Source organism: Ostrinia furnacalis, unplaced genomic scaffold, assembly GCF_004193835.3.
Source record: "Ostrinia furnacalis isolate ACB-3 unplaced genomic scaffold, ASM419383v2 OfSCF0677, whole genome shotgun sequence".
Lineage (NCBI taxonomy): Eukaryota > Metazoa > Arthropoda > Insecta > Lepidoptera > Crambidae > Ostrinia > Ostrinia furnacalis.
Genome location: NW_021130916.1, coordinates 142,207 through 156,333, shown reverse-complemented (window position 1 = coordinate 156,333; position 14,127 = coordinate 142,207). Strand labels below are relative to the sequence as shown.

The 14,127-nt window shown below is 39.5% G+C and overlaps 1 protein-coding gene across 1 annotated transcript in view; it reads left to right on the top strand.

Annotated features, from left to right (window-relative positions):
• Positions 1–14,127, top strand: part of cutlet (chromosome transmission fidelity protein 18 homolog) — a 51,304-nt gene that overhangs the window by 13,033 nt on the left and 24,144 nt on the right. The window contains exons 12-14 of the mRNA XM_028323697.1: positions 628–772; positions 2,287–2,378; positions 3,347–3,514. Coding sequence (XP_028179498.1) covers positions 628–772; positions 2,287–2,378; positions 3,347–3,514 — 405 coding nt within the window. The remainder of the gene's footprint in view (positions 1–627; positions 773–2,286; positions 2,379–3,346; positions 3,515–14,127) is intronic.

The window sequence follows — 14,127 nt, the reverse complement described above, 5'->3', positions numbered from 1 at the left end:
TTTTATGTAATTATTTTAAAGATAATGTCTAGATGCAGGCCGCTACCAATATCGAAATCATTAGGAGAGGCCTATGATTAGTAGATGACGTCCTGAGACTGGACTGCCAGACGTTTTGTGCTGTTAATGACGTCACATAATACTCAGGGAACCTCCACACTAGTGTCTTTCTAGCGTCGTCGGAACGTCGTCGTCTCGACAGCGCCTGCGGAGCATTGGCGCGGATACAGACTCTTTAATCTCAATAAGGCAGAGGAAATATTTTTTTTATTGTTTCTAGACTAAGTCTAGCTAGCTAGGGAATAAAGTTCAAAATAGAATAAGGAGGTAACCAAATTCCCTTTGCCTTATTAATGGTTAAATTAAATAACGTGACGCCAGCGCCGCGTTGATCTCGCGTTATGCAGCCGCTTGTGTGGCCCTTACATGTCGAGAAACAACATCTTAGTTTTGTTTAATGAGGGCTATTTTTTATTTTTTTATACTTAACAGTTGGCACCCCTGGCGATTGACAGGACCTTACTCTACAGTGGCGCTAACTGGTGAGCGCTAAAACGATAGCCCTCATTGTCAATGCTATGTATTTTGACGACATCATGATTGTTAACCATTGCATTTTCCTTCCAGCTGTACAGGGAGACGGAACGCAAAGCGTTACGCACGTGTGCCTCAGCGATGTGCGACTACGCGCTACAATACGTGCAGCAACGCACGCCGGAAGGCCTGTACGCTTTCACGCTGGAGCCAGATGTCAACAAGGTGGCTCTCTTCGGTGAGACTCGTGGTGACTCTTGTCGTCTCTAAAGCCTGGTCCGTGAGCACGTAGAATTTTGTCCAATGACCCCAAGCTACCCATCCTTATCGCTCGCGCGTAATTATGTTGCTGTCGCGACTGTGCGACTGGCGCCCGCAGTGAGTGTGCGAGCGCGATAGCAACATAATTACGCGCGACCGATAAGGATGGGTAGCTTGGGGTCATTGGACAAAATTATACGTGCTCATGGACCAGACTTTAGATCATCATCATCATTAATTTATACATATATCATTTAGCATACATAATAAAGCTATACTGCTTAGTTTGGGTCTTAACTAGCAATTTTTTTTTATCCACAACGAGGAAGCTCTTGGCCTGTATCTCACCTGATGGTAAGTGACGATCAGGCCGAAGGTGGAAGCGAGCTTCACCCGGAATCCTCAACCACGGAGGAACTGGCTATCTTACCACTAACTGCCGGTACACAACAATGCTGTTAACATTGTTGTTATGGCGACAGACTTAGGTAAGATGGTGGTAGCTAGCCAGGCGGACTTAGAACAAGCCCTACCACCAACCAAACCGAACAGAAAAATCTGCCCCCACTGGGAATCGAACCCGGGACCTCTGCGTCTGAAACAGGTGGTCTTACCACTAGACCACAGAAGCGGTTATTTAAATAGTTTAGCATCTAGTGCATGGCTAGTATTGTTGTCAAGAATATTTGTATCATCTCTCTTTTTGGAAATAGACATTTCTTTTGACGTTTCACTTTCCTGCTAAATAGTCTCTGAGACTCTAGAGGCAAGTGATGTGCGACTACGCGCTGCAATACGTGCAGCAACGCACGCCAGAAGGCCTGTACGCTTTCACACTGGAGCCCGATGTCAACAAGGTGGCTCTCTTCGGTGAGACTTTATCAGGCGATGAGACTACGCGCTCTAGCATTAAGAGTTGCATCTCAAACTATATATCGTTTCATCCACGAAGACGCGCCCCATTCTTCCACTAATGTTTTAGTGTTTATCGGTACAGGCTAAATTATCCATGAGTGCACACGCACACTACAATAATGACACTTGGATTGCTCGGATCAAAATCCCCGCACCCCGCGCTTCCCTCGACCAAAAATTGGTGGGGCGCGTCTTCGTGGATGAAACGATCTATAAATTATAAATAACTTTAAAAAATCGAAGTGCCTAAGGCGGTAATCGAGCTTTTCGCTCACCAGGTGACTGCTCTACTATCTGAGCTACTTAGACACTGGATGAACCCGTCGAAATTTTCAAGTGTAATATGCCAGCCTTTATTTCATTAATGTTGGGTAGTACTACCCTTAAATATAGTATTTATACTGGACACTGATATTATTACCGAGTCCACCAATTAATTCAGCAACAAGCACAATTATCAAACACCAACATTATATTCAATACCTAATCAAAAACGTACGCTATTTAATAATGTACTTTAAAACTATGCAATAAGAGCCACTACGAGCAAGTGTGTAAATACTATTTTCAATTTAGGTAATCACGAGAGACTGAGACCACCACCGGCAGTGCGGCAAGCCATAGCGAGAGAACAGCAGTTGGAAATGATAAAGCGCAGTGAAGAAATGGTAAGCTTACACTTCTTCTATCGTGTGGTAGTAAATTAAGACAGATTTTAAGCTGGATTTATATTTGTCTGACGTGTTGTGTCATGACGCATCAGAGCGGAATTAGGGTTGCCAGGTTCAAAAACATAAAAGCCGAATTCGGTGCTTCATTTGGCTGGACATAAATAATATACTAAAATGAAACTGATTTCTTTCTGATGCGTCACGACGACAAAATACACCAGACCTATACAGGGTGGAAACGTTAAGTGATCTCACTCGATTATTTCTTAACTATACAAGATATTAAAAAACTGGTTACTGATCCTGAAAGTGCTTAATGAGCTCTTTCAAACGGTACCAATAATAAGTTACAGAATAAACTGGATCTATCTGAAAATTCAATGTTTCCAGCTTCCATACTAAATGTATGCCAGACACACAATATTAGAAGTGTAATTTTTTTAATTTAATAATAAATACTTAAAATAAACTCGTAAATTGTATTCTTATTTTAAATTATTAATGAAAAACATTGGTTTTAGGCTTTACTTGCTATAATATTGTCAAGAGATGAGTGTCATGACTGTGGTAGTACTAAATGTATGGAAGAAGGAAACATTGAATTTTTGGTTAGATCCAGTTTATTCTGTAACCTATTATTGATACCATTGGATAGAGCTTGTGAAGCACTTTTAGAATCAGTAATCAGTTTTACGATATCATATGTAGTTTTTTAAATAATGTGACTTTACCAAATGTATGGAAGCTGGAAACATTGAAGTTTCGGATAGATCCAGTTTATTCTGTAACCTATTATTAATACCGTTTGATAGAGCTCATGAAGCACTTTCAGGATCAATAACTAGTTTATTGATATCTTGTATAGTTTAGAAATAATCGAGTGAGATCACTTATCGTTACCACCCTGTATAAATCCGCCTTTATTCTATCGTGTGGGCTGTCATTAATCTGTGTTTACCTTATAGGCGCAAAGAGTCAGCAACACAAACAAGGAAGTGACCAAACGCAAGTCCACAGAAAGCAAAGAAGGTACCAGCAAAGATGGCGCCACCAGCAAGGAAGTCAAAGAAAGCCGCCTGCCGAACCATTTGCAGCGGTTGAAGCCTAAGGAGATCGAGAAAACTACGCCGCAGGTAAGTTTCTTGGTTCTAAAACCAGAAAGAAATATTATTAGGGCTTTGAATAATGTTTTAAAATTATTGAAAGTGGCTTTAAACTTCTCGGCACGCCTGGTAACCGCTATGCACCAGGCCGTACTTTTCAGGTTACTACTGTTGACATCGGGCATTTTTGTTGCAAAAAAGAATCTTAACTTTTATAATAGGCACTTACAGGGCAGATATGTACCATCCTAGACTGCATCTCACTTAACACCAGGTGCGATTGTGGTCAAATACCTGCCTTGTCTAACATAAAAAAAAATATAAGCCCTTTAGTTTACGTTTTACAATCGTCTGTACATAAGGGCAATGAAATAACTGTCTTTAAATTCCTTGAAGAAGTCGATCTTAAGTCACAGTAAAGTGCCACATCTTTACTGAAACTCAAGGAGAATGGGGGAATATCATATCATTTATCCATTCATTCACTATTGAATGTATCATTTTACTTGACACTGGCAAAATAGACGGTTAGTCGGTTTTTCTCGAAGCCATAATGAAAAAAAAACATAAGTAGATGTACAGTTACAAAACTATGTGTGGTTAGCTAACGCGGTTCCACTAAACTCACTAAAGAGGTCGTTACCGCGTGAATGGGCGCGCAGATTGGGGCTCATGGCAAGATAGAATATATCAACGCCGGGCATATTGAGACCGAGGTATACAGGGCATGATATTTTTTTTCTATTATGGCTTCGAGCGGCTTACATTTGGCCAGTGTCAAGTTATTTTTTAATTGTCTACACTTATGCAAATCCACGAACACAAAATTAATTGACTTTGATTTTTAAATATAAATAATTATGTTTAATTTCTTATTATTTTACGCATAATAACTAATATTCTAGCTCAAATATATTTGCTTGTGTTCAAAGTGGGTCCACCCCACCACAAACCAATCCAAGGTTAGCAGGGGATCGAGGTAGTGTTCCTCAAAACGTTTTTATTCAAGTAATGATGAGCATGAATCGACCTCTACCGATTCTAGCGAGTCGGCAATTTGACACCGAACCCGTTGTGTTACTATTAATTAAAAACAAGCAACCATTTTACAATAAATTATTATTATTATCACACTGCTTTTATAGTGTTGATAATGTGAAGTTTTAATCTACTATCGAATATTTAACTATCATGCCGAGTGCAATACGTCTCCAAACATGCTCAGTAAACCTTAGTATGTCGTATTTGCCGCTATTATTATTTAGCTCATAGTGTTTGCGAACACCCTGTATAGCTGCACTCTACGAATCCCGCTAATTAGAACTGTGTTTGCGGAATCTGCATCGCGTATTGTGAGAGCGTGAAAGCGCTGGAACGTTTCGCATAGACTAAACGATGTGCAGAAACGCCAAACGGATCGAAACATTTTTTAATATGCCTAACTTATGGTTACTAGGATTAGAGTATAGCTATTGGGGAAAATATTAAGGATAGACAAAAATGAAACATAAATAAAGAGAAGTTTGTATTGTAAAACTGAATACACACGGTGGGTACACGGTTTGCGTAATCTGTGTCTGCAATATATATTATAGCGAAAACTGTATTCATTTTGCTTGGATTTACTTGTAGAATAGTTAGGTATATGGTATTTTGCAAATGTTTTAAAAAACGCGACTAACGTGGCTAACCAAGTAAAAATTCAGGGATTTGTGGACAATAAATAAATAAATAAATAAATCTTTGGACAATTTCACAGCGCCAGCTAGCCCCAAAGTAAGCAACTTAATGCTTGTGTTATGGGTGCTAGCTTAACGGATATACTACTTATATACTTTCTTTTTTAAATACATAAATATTATACATAGTCACACCCAGACCCGTCACAGAAATTAAAATTCATCATTTCAATTTCTGCCCGGCCGGGAATCGAACCCGGGACCTCTCGGCATAGTAGTCCGTTCTGAACCACTACACCAAACGGCCGACAATAGAGACAGACTTTCGTGACACGTGGAAACGAAAGAAGTTTAATATTATTTAGGATCCAGTCAAGATTTTCTCCGAGAGACATGATGGTATTAAACCCAACCTCTATGCTCCTTCGGTGTCACGTCGCAAAATGCCTACTTTAGCTGACGGAATGAATATTTTTTTATTCTAGTTACTTTTAATTTGTCCTCCTAGAGACATCTCAAATGTAGGCATAAAACCCAACCTCTATTTTCTTTACTCTATGCCACATCGCGCAGTCGCGTAATCACGGCAATCTCCCGGCGCGCGGCCGCACAAAAAGAAATAATTAACCCATGCCCGCTCGCACTTCGGTGTGACGTAGCAATGTGCCTTTTGTGCCTTCTTTAACTGATACGACATACCCACGGAATGAAGTCCATTCAGTTTTCCGAATCGGCGTTTGTCAACCTTTTTTTGTAAATTTTCGAAATTTTTAGTGCCTTTCTACCTCTGGCTTACAGTAAGCGTGCCTATGATGATGTATGGAAGCACATAAGACTTTATCATTTTGTTTGTTGTGGCGCTTCTTCTCAGCACTTGCCAAAAGTTGATCTCGAAGCGCTGGTAGGGTAAAAAGATTATGAGACATGTAGAGGCTCCTTAAGAGCAAAATGACGATTTGTAAGAACTATTTATTAGTCTAAACAAATAAAGAAATTTTGACTTGACTTGACTTGACATTGGCGTGCGATTGGTATCATAGCTCATGAGTGAGTACTATCAACTGATGATAAACTTTAGCTTCATTAGCTATCTTCTGTATTAGAGGCATAAGAAACTCATTATTTTTCCATGTGTGCCATTATAAAATAGGTTAAATATGACACTCAACAAAAAAAAAAACATTTACAAATCTCACGTTTAAATGCGTTTTACGTTGTTTCTTATTAGTGGGCTGAGTGTGAGTTTACATCAAAAGCGCTCACTAGTGAGCGCGTTTAAAAAATGTATGAAAATTTTAGTTTTTGAACGTTTCCGGCTAGGGCCGCTGTACAATCCGTCATACATTAAATGTCATTTTTTGACGCGCTCACTAGTGAGAAAACTCACAATCAGCCCTCTGTTATTTTTAAAGATGTCTGATTCTGACACAAATCTAAAAACGAAGCGAAATTTTAAAACAATTTCTCAACGTTTAAAAATCACAGCGCTGCATTTTCTCATTTTTAATAACCAACTTTCCAATCTCGTAACATTACTTTGCGTAAGATGTCAAAGCCCTTCAGTTAATTACAGGCCATTATTTAAAGAGCTCCTCAAAAAATCTTGTAAATCATTAATGGGTGTCTCGGCCGGTGATTTTTAAGGTTCCGTAACCAAAAGGTGAAAACGGGACCCTATTTCTAAGACTGCGCTTTATATGAACCGTGATAGCTGGACAGTTTTTTCATAAAAAAATCACAGATAATGTGTTTCATAGCTCGTAGAGACGATGGCCGTTGGGGCAGAAAAGTTCTCGAGTGGCGACCACGGGCTGGAAGACGTAGCGTGGGCAGGCCTCCTACTAGGTGGACCGACGATCTGGTAAAGGTCGCGCGAAGAGCCTGGATGCGGGCAGCGCAGGACCGTGCATTGTGGAAAACCTTGGAGGAGGCCTTTGTCCAGCAGTGGACGTCATTTGGCTGAAACGAACGAATGTGTTTCTGTTGCGGCTATAACAAAAAATACTAAAAATGAATAAAGTAAATATTTAAGGGGGCTCACATACAAAAAAACGTGTTTTTTCCGTCATTGATCGATATTGTTCACCAGGCTCTCATGAACCATGATAGGTAGCTGGACAGTTGATATTTTCACAGTTTATGTATTTCTGTAGCGGCTATAACAACAAATAATAGAAATAAAATAAAGTTAATAAATACTCACTTTAAAGATAAATAATTAAATTAAAATAAACATTAAAGAGGGCCCACACAACAACAAAATTGTTGTACGGAACCCTTCGTGCGCGAGTCCGTCTCGCCCTTGGCCGGTTTTTTAATTCCCTTCTTGGCGAAGTTTGTCAATACGCCCCTCCAAAATGCAATAACTAATCATAACGAGAGGGTTGCGGCCGCTCTCTATTAAAAACTCAGTAAGAATTCCATCAGAGGGGCTGTTAGGGGCGGCGGGTACTGGACGCGGTTGTTTTAAAATATTGACACGGATGAGAATAAAAAATAAAGTTTTTTTTTTACTATCGCATTCATCTAAAGCATATTTACTCCGTTATAGGTAATATTTAGTCGCTCAACGTAACAAGGACTAAAGCCTGGTCCGTGAGCACGTAGAATTTTGTCCAATGACCCCAAGTTACCCATCCTTATCGCTCGCGCGTAATTATATTGCTGTCGCGACTGTGCGACGGGCGCCCGCAGTGAGTGTGCGAGCGCGACAGCAACATAATTACGCGCGAGCGATAAGGATGGGTAGCTTGGGGTCATTGGACAAAATTCTACGTGCTCACGGACCAGGCTTTAGTCCTTGTTACGTTGAGCGACTAAATATTACCTATAACAGAGTAAATACAAATGAGTAGGTTATCTTCATAGAAACGCACCGAGTGCGGTTTGTATGTGAGCGGGCCAATATACGTATACGGCGCACACGCACGCACTGACAAAATTCGGCGCAACCACGACTGAGAGTCCCCGCTAATCCACGCTAAATTTTGTCAGTGTGTGCGTGCGCGCCGCATACGTATTGGCGCGCTCACATACAAACCGCGCCCTGTGCGTTTCTACGAAGATAACCTACTCATTTGTATTTACTCTGATTATATGTAATACATAATGAAATTAATAGGGTCTAGGCATGGAAATGATTGCTATTTTTCATTCATTTTCATTATATGAAATGATGATTTTTGTTCATATGATTTCACATGCGAAATTTCACAGGCAATGATTTTTATTCGCAGTGTTATAATGTAGCTCTTTCATATAATGTGCTACTTTTAATGAAGTATGAATTATGATGAACGATTGCTAATTAGCTAAAATATAAAATGTAACAATATCTGTTTTATTTTATGTCGCACAACAAAAAACAAACAGTTAACAGCACAGTATGTATGCAACAATCAATAACCGCGCCTATTACGTGCTCTGTGAACCGCGCGACTAGTGAAAAATCATTCATTTCATCTGCCTGCTATCTAATGAAATCATACGAATAATGACAAGGAAATCTAAACCTTACTACTTTGAGTTTAAAGTTCATATTTAAAATGCCCAGTTTCGTCCGTCATCACATCTCTCGTCCTTTTCTAACACGCACATGATCAAATCATTCTTTCTTACTCGCTCGGTCACTTAGCAGAGCAGCGCTCACGGACTTCGCTCGAATGAATGAATGAAATTCATGTGATTCGTGATTTCGTTGACTGTGAAATTATAGCAGTCTAAGTGAAGTAAAATAGCAGATGTGATTAATGAAATTCACTTCATATGATTTTTCACCTGCTATTCATGAAATGTTCCATGCCTAATAGGGTCGATTAGAGCTATTCATACTTTTTCATATAATTTTCGAGCAACAGATGGATCTTCTTTACTTTTTTTCTGATGAAAATAAATTGAATAAATTGAATTGCCTAAGGTGGAAATCGAACCCGCTACCCTTCGCTTGCCGGGCGACTGCTTTTCCATGTAAGTTTCTTACTAACATAGGATGAATCCGTCGGCATTTTGGTCAAATGTTGCATTATAAAAATTAAGTCACTTAAATTATTAAAATTATGTTGCCCTATGCCACTTTCAGAGGCTACAATTTCTGAACGAAATAATAAAAGGTCCCAGTGTGCGTTGCGCCCTAGTTATTTTCCAACAAAATGATTTTTGCCGTAAGAGCGCCGCCGCTCCGGTCATTTAGCGATTTGTTTCAGTATTGTTCTCTTGTTATAAATCATTAATGTGACAAGTAAAATGTGCCATAGTACTATTTATTATTATTTAGTGATAGTTATTTGACCGTGCACTGGTATATTGTAGTAAAGAAGTATACACGGTGAAAACGATAAGTGATCTCACTCGATTTCGATTATTTATAAAATATTCAAGGTATCGAAAAGCTAATCACTGATTCTGAAAGTGCTTGACAAGCTCTATTAAACGGTATCAATAATATGTTACAGAATAAACAAGATCTATCCGAAAATTGAATGTTTCCAGCTTCCATACATCTGACAATTAGAGAGAGTCAAGATGTAGTAGAGTAATTAGAGAGAAAAACGTACGTAAACGTACCGGAAAGCGCAGCGTAGGACGTCCACCCACAAGGTGGACCGACGACCTCATAAAGGTAGAGGGAAGGCGCTTGATGCAGGCCGGCCACCAACCGGCCATTGTGGAAATCATTGGGGGCGGCCTATGTTCAGCAGTGGACGTCCTATGGCTGAAATGATGATAATGATGATGATGATGAATTAGAGAGATTCAAGTATGACAGTGGAGACTAAATTGCTAGACGATGATGATGGTCCTTATTCTACCCATTAAAGCTATTCTTTCTATTTTGGACCAAAGCTGCAAAGTAATTAAGCACAATTCTAAATAATTTATACTCGACTGCAAATGATCTTATAAACGTTTCCCCATCCCACTATCAGTACACGAGAAAACAGGTTAACGTTCCGGCTATTAAGCGGAACCAACCCGAAATTGGTACATAAAATCTGAACGGGCACTTAGGGCCAGACGGGCAGTCGCGTGCGGGCGCCTTAACAGCGGGTAAATTTATTACGGGGGCGTGAATCCCATTTTTGTGCCCGCCAGTGTGGGCACAGTGGAGATAGTACCCTCGCGGTAGGCTTGCTAAGGCAGTGTTAATTTGCGAAAAAGCGCTAGCAGAAGCCGGATGCGACAAGCCACAAAAATGCCAAATGGCGCATATTAGGAGAGGCCTATTGACGATCAACGAATCATACTGTGGAAATAGTAAGGTATAATATGCGAAATTCTTTGACATAGTCACGAAGAACAACATCCATAATAGCCATTCAAAAACCCTCGATCAAGTGGGTTGATTGGTCGCCTTAATCAGCCTTTATGAGTCCCCATTTTACGTAACTCCAGTAGACCGATAGCTTCACATGCCTTTTCAAACATAAGGGCTTCTTTTCAGATCTTCGGGATCTTAACCAAGTTGTTTTCTTTTGTGTTTTCTTGTCCCATCCGAGAATGCTACGTGCATGCATAATAATGTGTGTCCCTAATCATTGCTTAAACTACGTCATCATTTGGTTATCTATCAGACTCCGAAGTCGTAGTTCCTATTGACTGAGCCCACTGAACATCCCTTCACTGTCCGGGTACGAGCTCTAATACACGCTAATATATCTCTCTCGTGTTTTCTACTTTGTTAATCCCTTAAACGCTGCGGTATGACCAGGCGTTTGCAGCACAAGTTTTCGCTTAATCAACTATTGTGAGGATTAAGTGCTTTCTTTATGCGCGTAATGGCTGCTTTAGTTGTTTTAGGATAAGTGTTACATGTTTTTGTTTTTAGCTAGTTCATGTTTTAAGTACTCGTTTAGGTTTTAATTATATGCCGTATTCCACGTTATGGAAGACATTAAGCTGAAATTAAAAAAAGCTTATTTTGCTGTAGCGGTAACAATAATATTGCAAAAACATTACTACATTTACATTCTACCAAGAAGGCGGTCCTTTATGCAATTTTTATGTTCGGTTTATTTTAATTTAAAAGTTGTTATAATTATAATTAGAGCATTTTAAATTCGCTCATTCAAAGAGTAGTAAACACTAGATAGTTGAAAAAAATAATTGATAGGATACATTATTTAAAGATTTTATGAATTCAATCTTCTTTTGTATAAGGATAATAATATAGCAAACACCATCAAAATGATAAGACCAGTTAGCAGAATAACAATAAAAAATTGATCCTTAGTCGAATTAATTTTACTTTACAAGTTCTTTAGTTACTTTTTCTACGATAAAAGCAAATAACAATGTTTACAAAAGGCTTAAAACTACTATGTATAAACCATTAATTGTCAGCCGAGTGATACCAGCCATTTGTTTAACAGCCAGTGGCAAATAGCGTAATAACACTATCGGGTAAGAGCCCCATAATGCGCCGGGTAAACGAATATGCTGGATATTGCACGGCAGATGCGATTGGAGCGAGCGAGAATGGTGACCACAATCCAGGCGCGGATCCAGCCCTCAAAAAAGGTTGTGGGCACAGCCACAAAAAATTACCAAAGTGAGAGTTGGATCACTACATGCCCGGACATAGGTACATACATGCCTATCGATCTTATCAATAGATCATAACTAAAACAAGCAAATTAGGGTTGTGGGCATGCCCACAGTGCCCACAACGGTGGATCCGCGCCTGCCACAATCCCAACGAAACGAGGACAAATAAATTAATACATAATTTAAAAACCTCTAAACACGCTTTTAATTACTGCACTAAAAGGCTCGAACGAACAAACCCAAATTCGATGAGTTTCCGCCGTTTCGTTTTGGAGTTCCTATGGCCACCTCCCGGCTCCATCATCAGACCAGCGCTATCGTACCATAATATTGTATTAATATTGTAGTAATTGCCAAGTTTCATGATGATACAAGAATTAGAAGTGCGTGTAATTCAGATTCTTAGATTCCATTACATAGTTACTTATACGACGACCTAATAAAAGCGTGTTATAAAGGCTTTTTAGCCTGGTTAAAGTCAAAGATTTTATTCAGTACAGGCCCTTTCCAAGGCGCTTATACATGTCCCAAATATAGCTTGCCCTACCGCTTCCTACCACTTAGGGACAACTTATGGGCTGTTGCAGAGAAGTGGTGGAAGAAACTCAGTTACCTTTGTTCCAGTTGAAAAACGATATTCTATACAAAAGCGCCACATAAATTATTTTCAAGATTCAGACATTCAAAAACAGGTCAAATCGTTTCAAAAGCTTGCGCTAAAGTTAATCGGTGTAATGCTCTGTGGTTTCCTTGAAATCTAATGATTCAAATGTCTTAAGCTCAAAGCTATAACATTTTAACGATTCATTAAAATCCATCCAATAGTTTTCGCATGAAGGAATAACACACGTTTCAAACTTTCGTTTATGATATTACCTCATTGCAGAAAAACCGCGAGTCGAAGGTTCTGTACATTTGTATCGCATCACATTATTCTTTGTATGAAAAATAGCTGAAGTTCAACACAATAAGTGACTCTACGAGTGATTAATACAATTTTACTCTTGACACAAAACTATGTTCCAGTAATTGTTGTAGGGCCAGACAGGGTTCATGGTGATCTAATTCATGGTGAATATTCTGTAAAACGTTATCCCATCAAAAACAATACTTGTCAAAAAAACCAAGTCTCGCAACTCAGTTGTTCTACGGTAAAAAGTTGTGAGATCCATGTAATACCAAGTCCAGGCCAGGAAATCTTTAACGTTTTACATAAATGTGAGTCAGTGAGTCAGTGAGTCAGTGAGTGACAAAATTAAGTAACTTTGACCCGTTATAATTCTTAAACTACTGGTTCAAATTGAATGAAATTTGAAACATACCGTGTCTTTACAATGCCTGCATAGCTAATGAAAATTCAGCCTTCTAGTTTTATCCAGAACGAAGTTACAGGCGGTCGAAAATGGCCTGAATTGCTTCGAGAAAAGGATGGTACGGCCGTGCTCGACTTGGTGGGGGCACTGCCGTGCCCCCAGATCTACACTGTGAAATGTAATAAAGCATTGAGTATTGAGAAAATTCCATTCCACCCCCAACCTTCCAAAGTCCATCCAGGCAGAGCAATTCGGAGCAACTCACCGCTAATCAACGCTAAATTTTGTCAGTGTGTGCGTGCGCGCCGCATACGTATTGGCGCGCTCACATACAAACCGCGCTCGGGCGTTTCTATGAAGATGACCTACTCATTTGTATTTACTCTGATCCAGGTCTATCCCACCCGTACCAAACCCATGGTACCCACATTCCAAGCATCATCAATCTGCCCCCGCCGCCGCCCGCTCGTAAATCAGGGTACAATGGCCGCAGGAAGTTCTTAAGAAGAAAAACTATAGGTCATATCCTTCCGCCGAGGGGCCAATCGGAAGCGAGCGCCCCCACCCCCCCGAAGGGTTATTCGGTTAGGGCAGCCATACTCAACCTTTGGCGGCGTGTAGGGGCGCGTTAAAGCCATTTTGGTTTACGTTTTTTGAGTTTGGACTTAAGAGCGTTTACGCCGTTTGGCGCAAAAACAGTACTTTTTCAACTCGTTACAATCATTAACCAGTAATACTACAAATATGTTATAGGCATAAATAGTTAGGCAATTTCGTCGTCTAAATAGTTAATTGAGAAAATATTGCGATTAGTTTAGTATTTCAGAATTCTATCAAGATAAGTCCACACAGGTTTTGTAAATTTCCACTTTAGCGTCAGTTTACAAGCTGAAATTTTTATAAAAATTTAAGAGCGTTTACGCCGTTTGGCGCAAAAACAGTACTTTTTCAACTCGTTACAATCATTAACCAGTAATACTACAAATATGTTATAGGCATAAATAGTTAGGCAATTTCGTCGTCTAAATAGTTAATTGAGAAAATATTGCGATTAGTTTAGTATTTCAGAATTCTATCAAGATAAGTCCACACAGGTTTTGTAAATTTC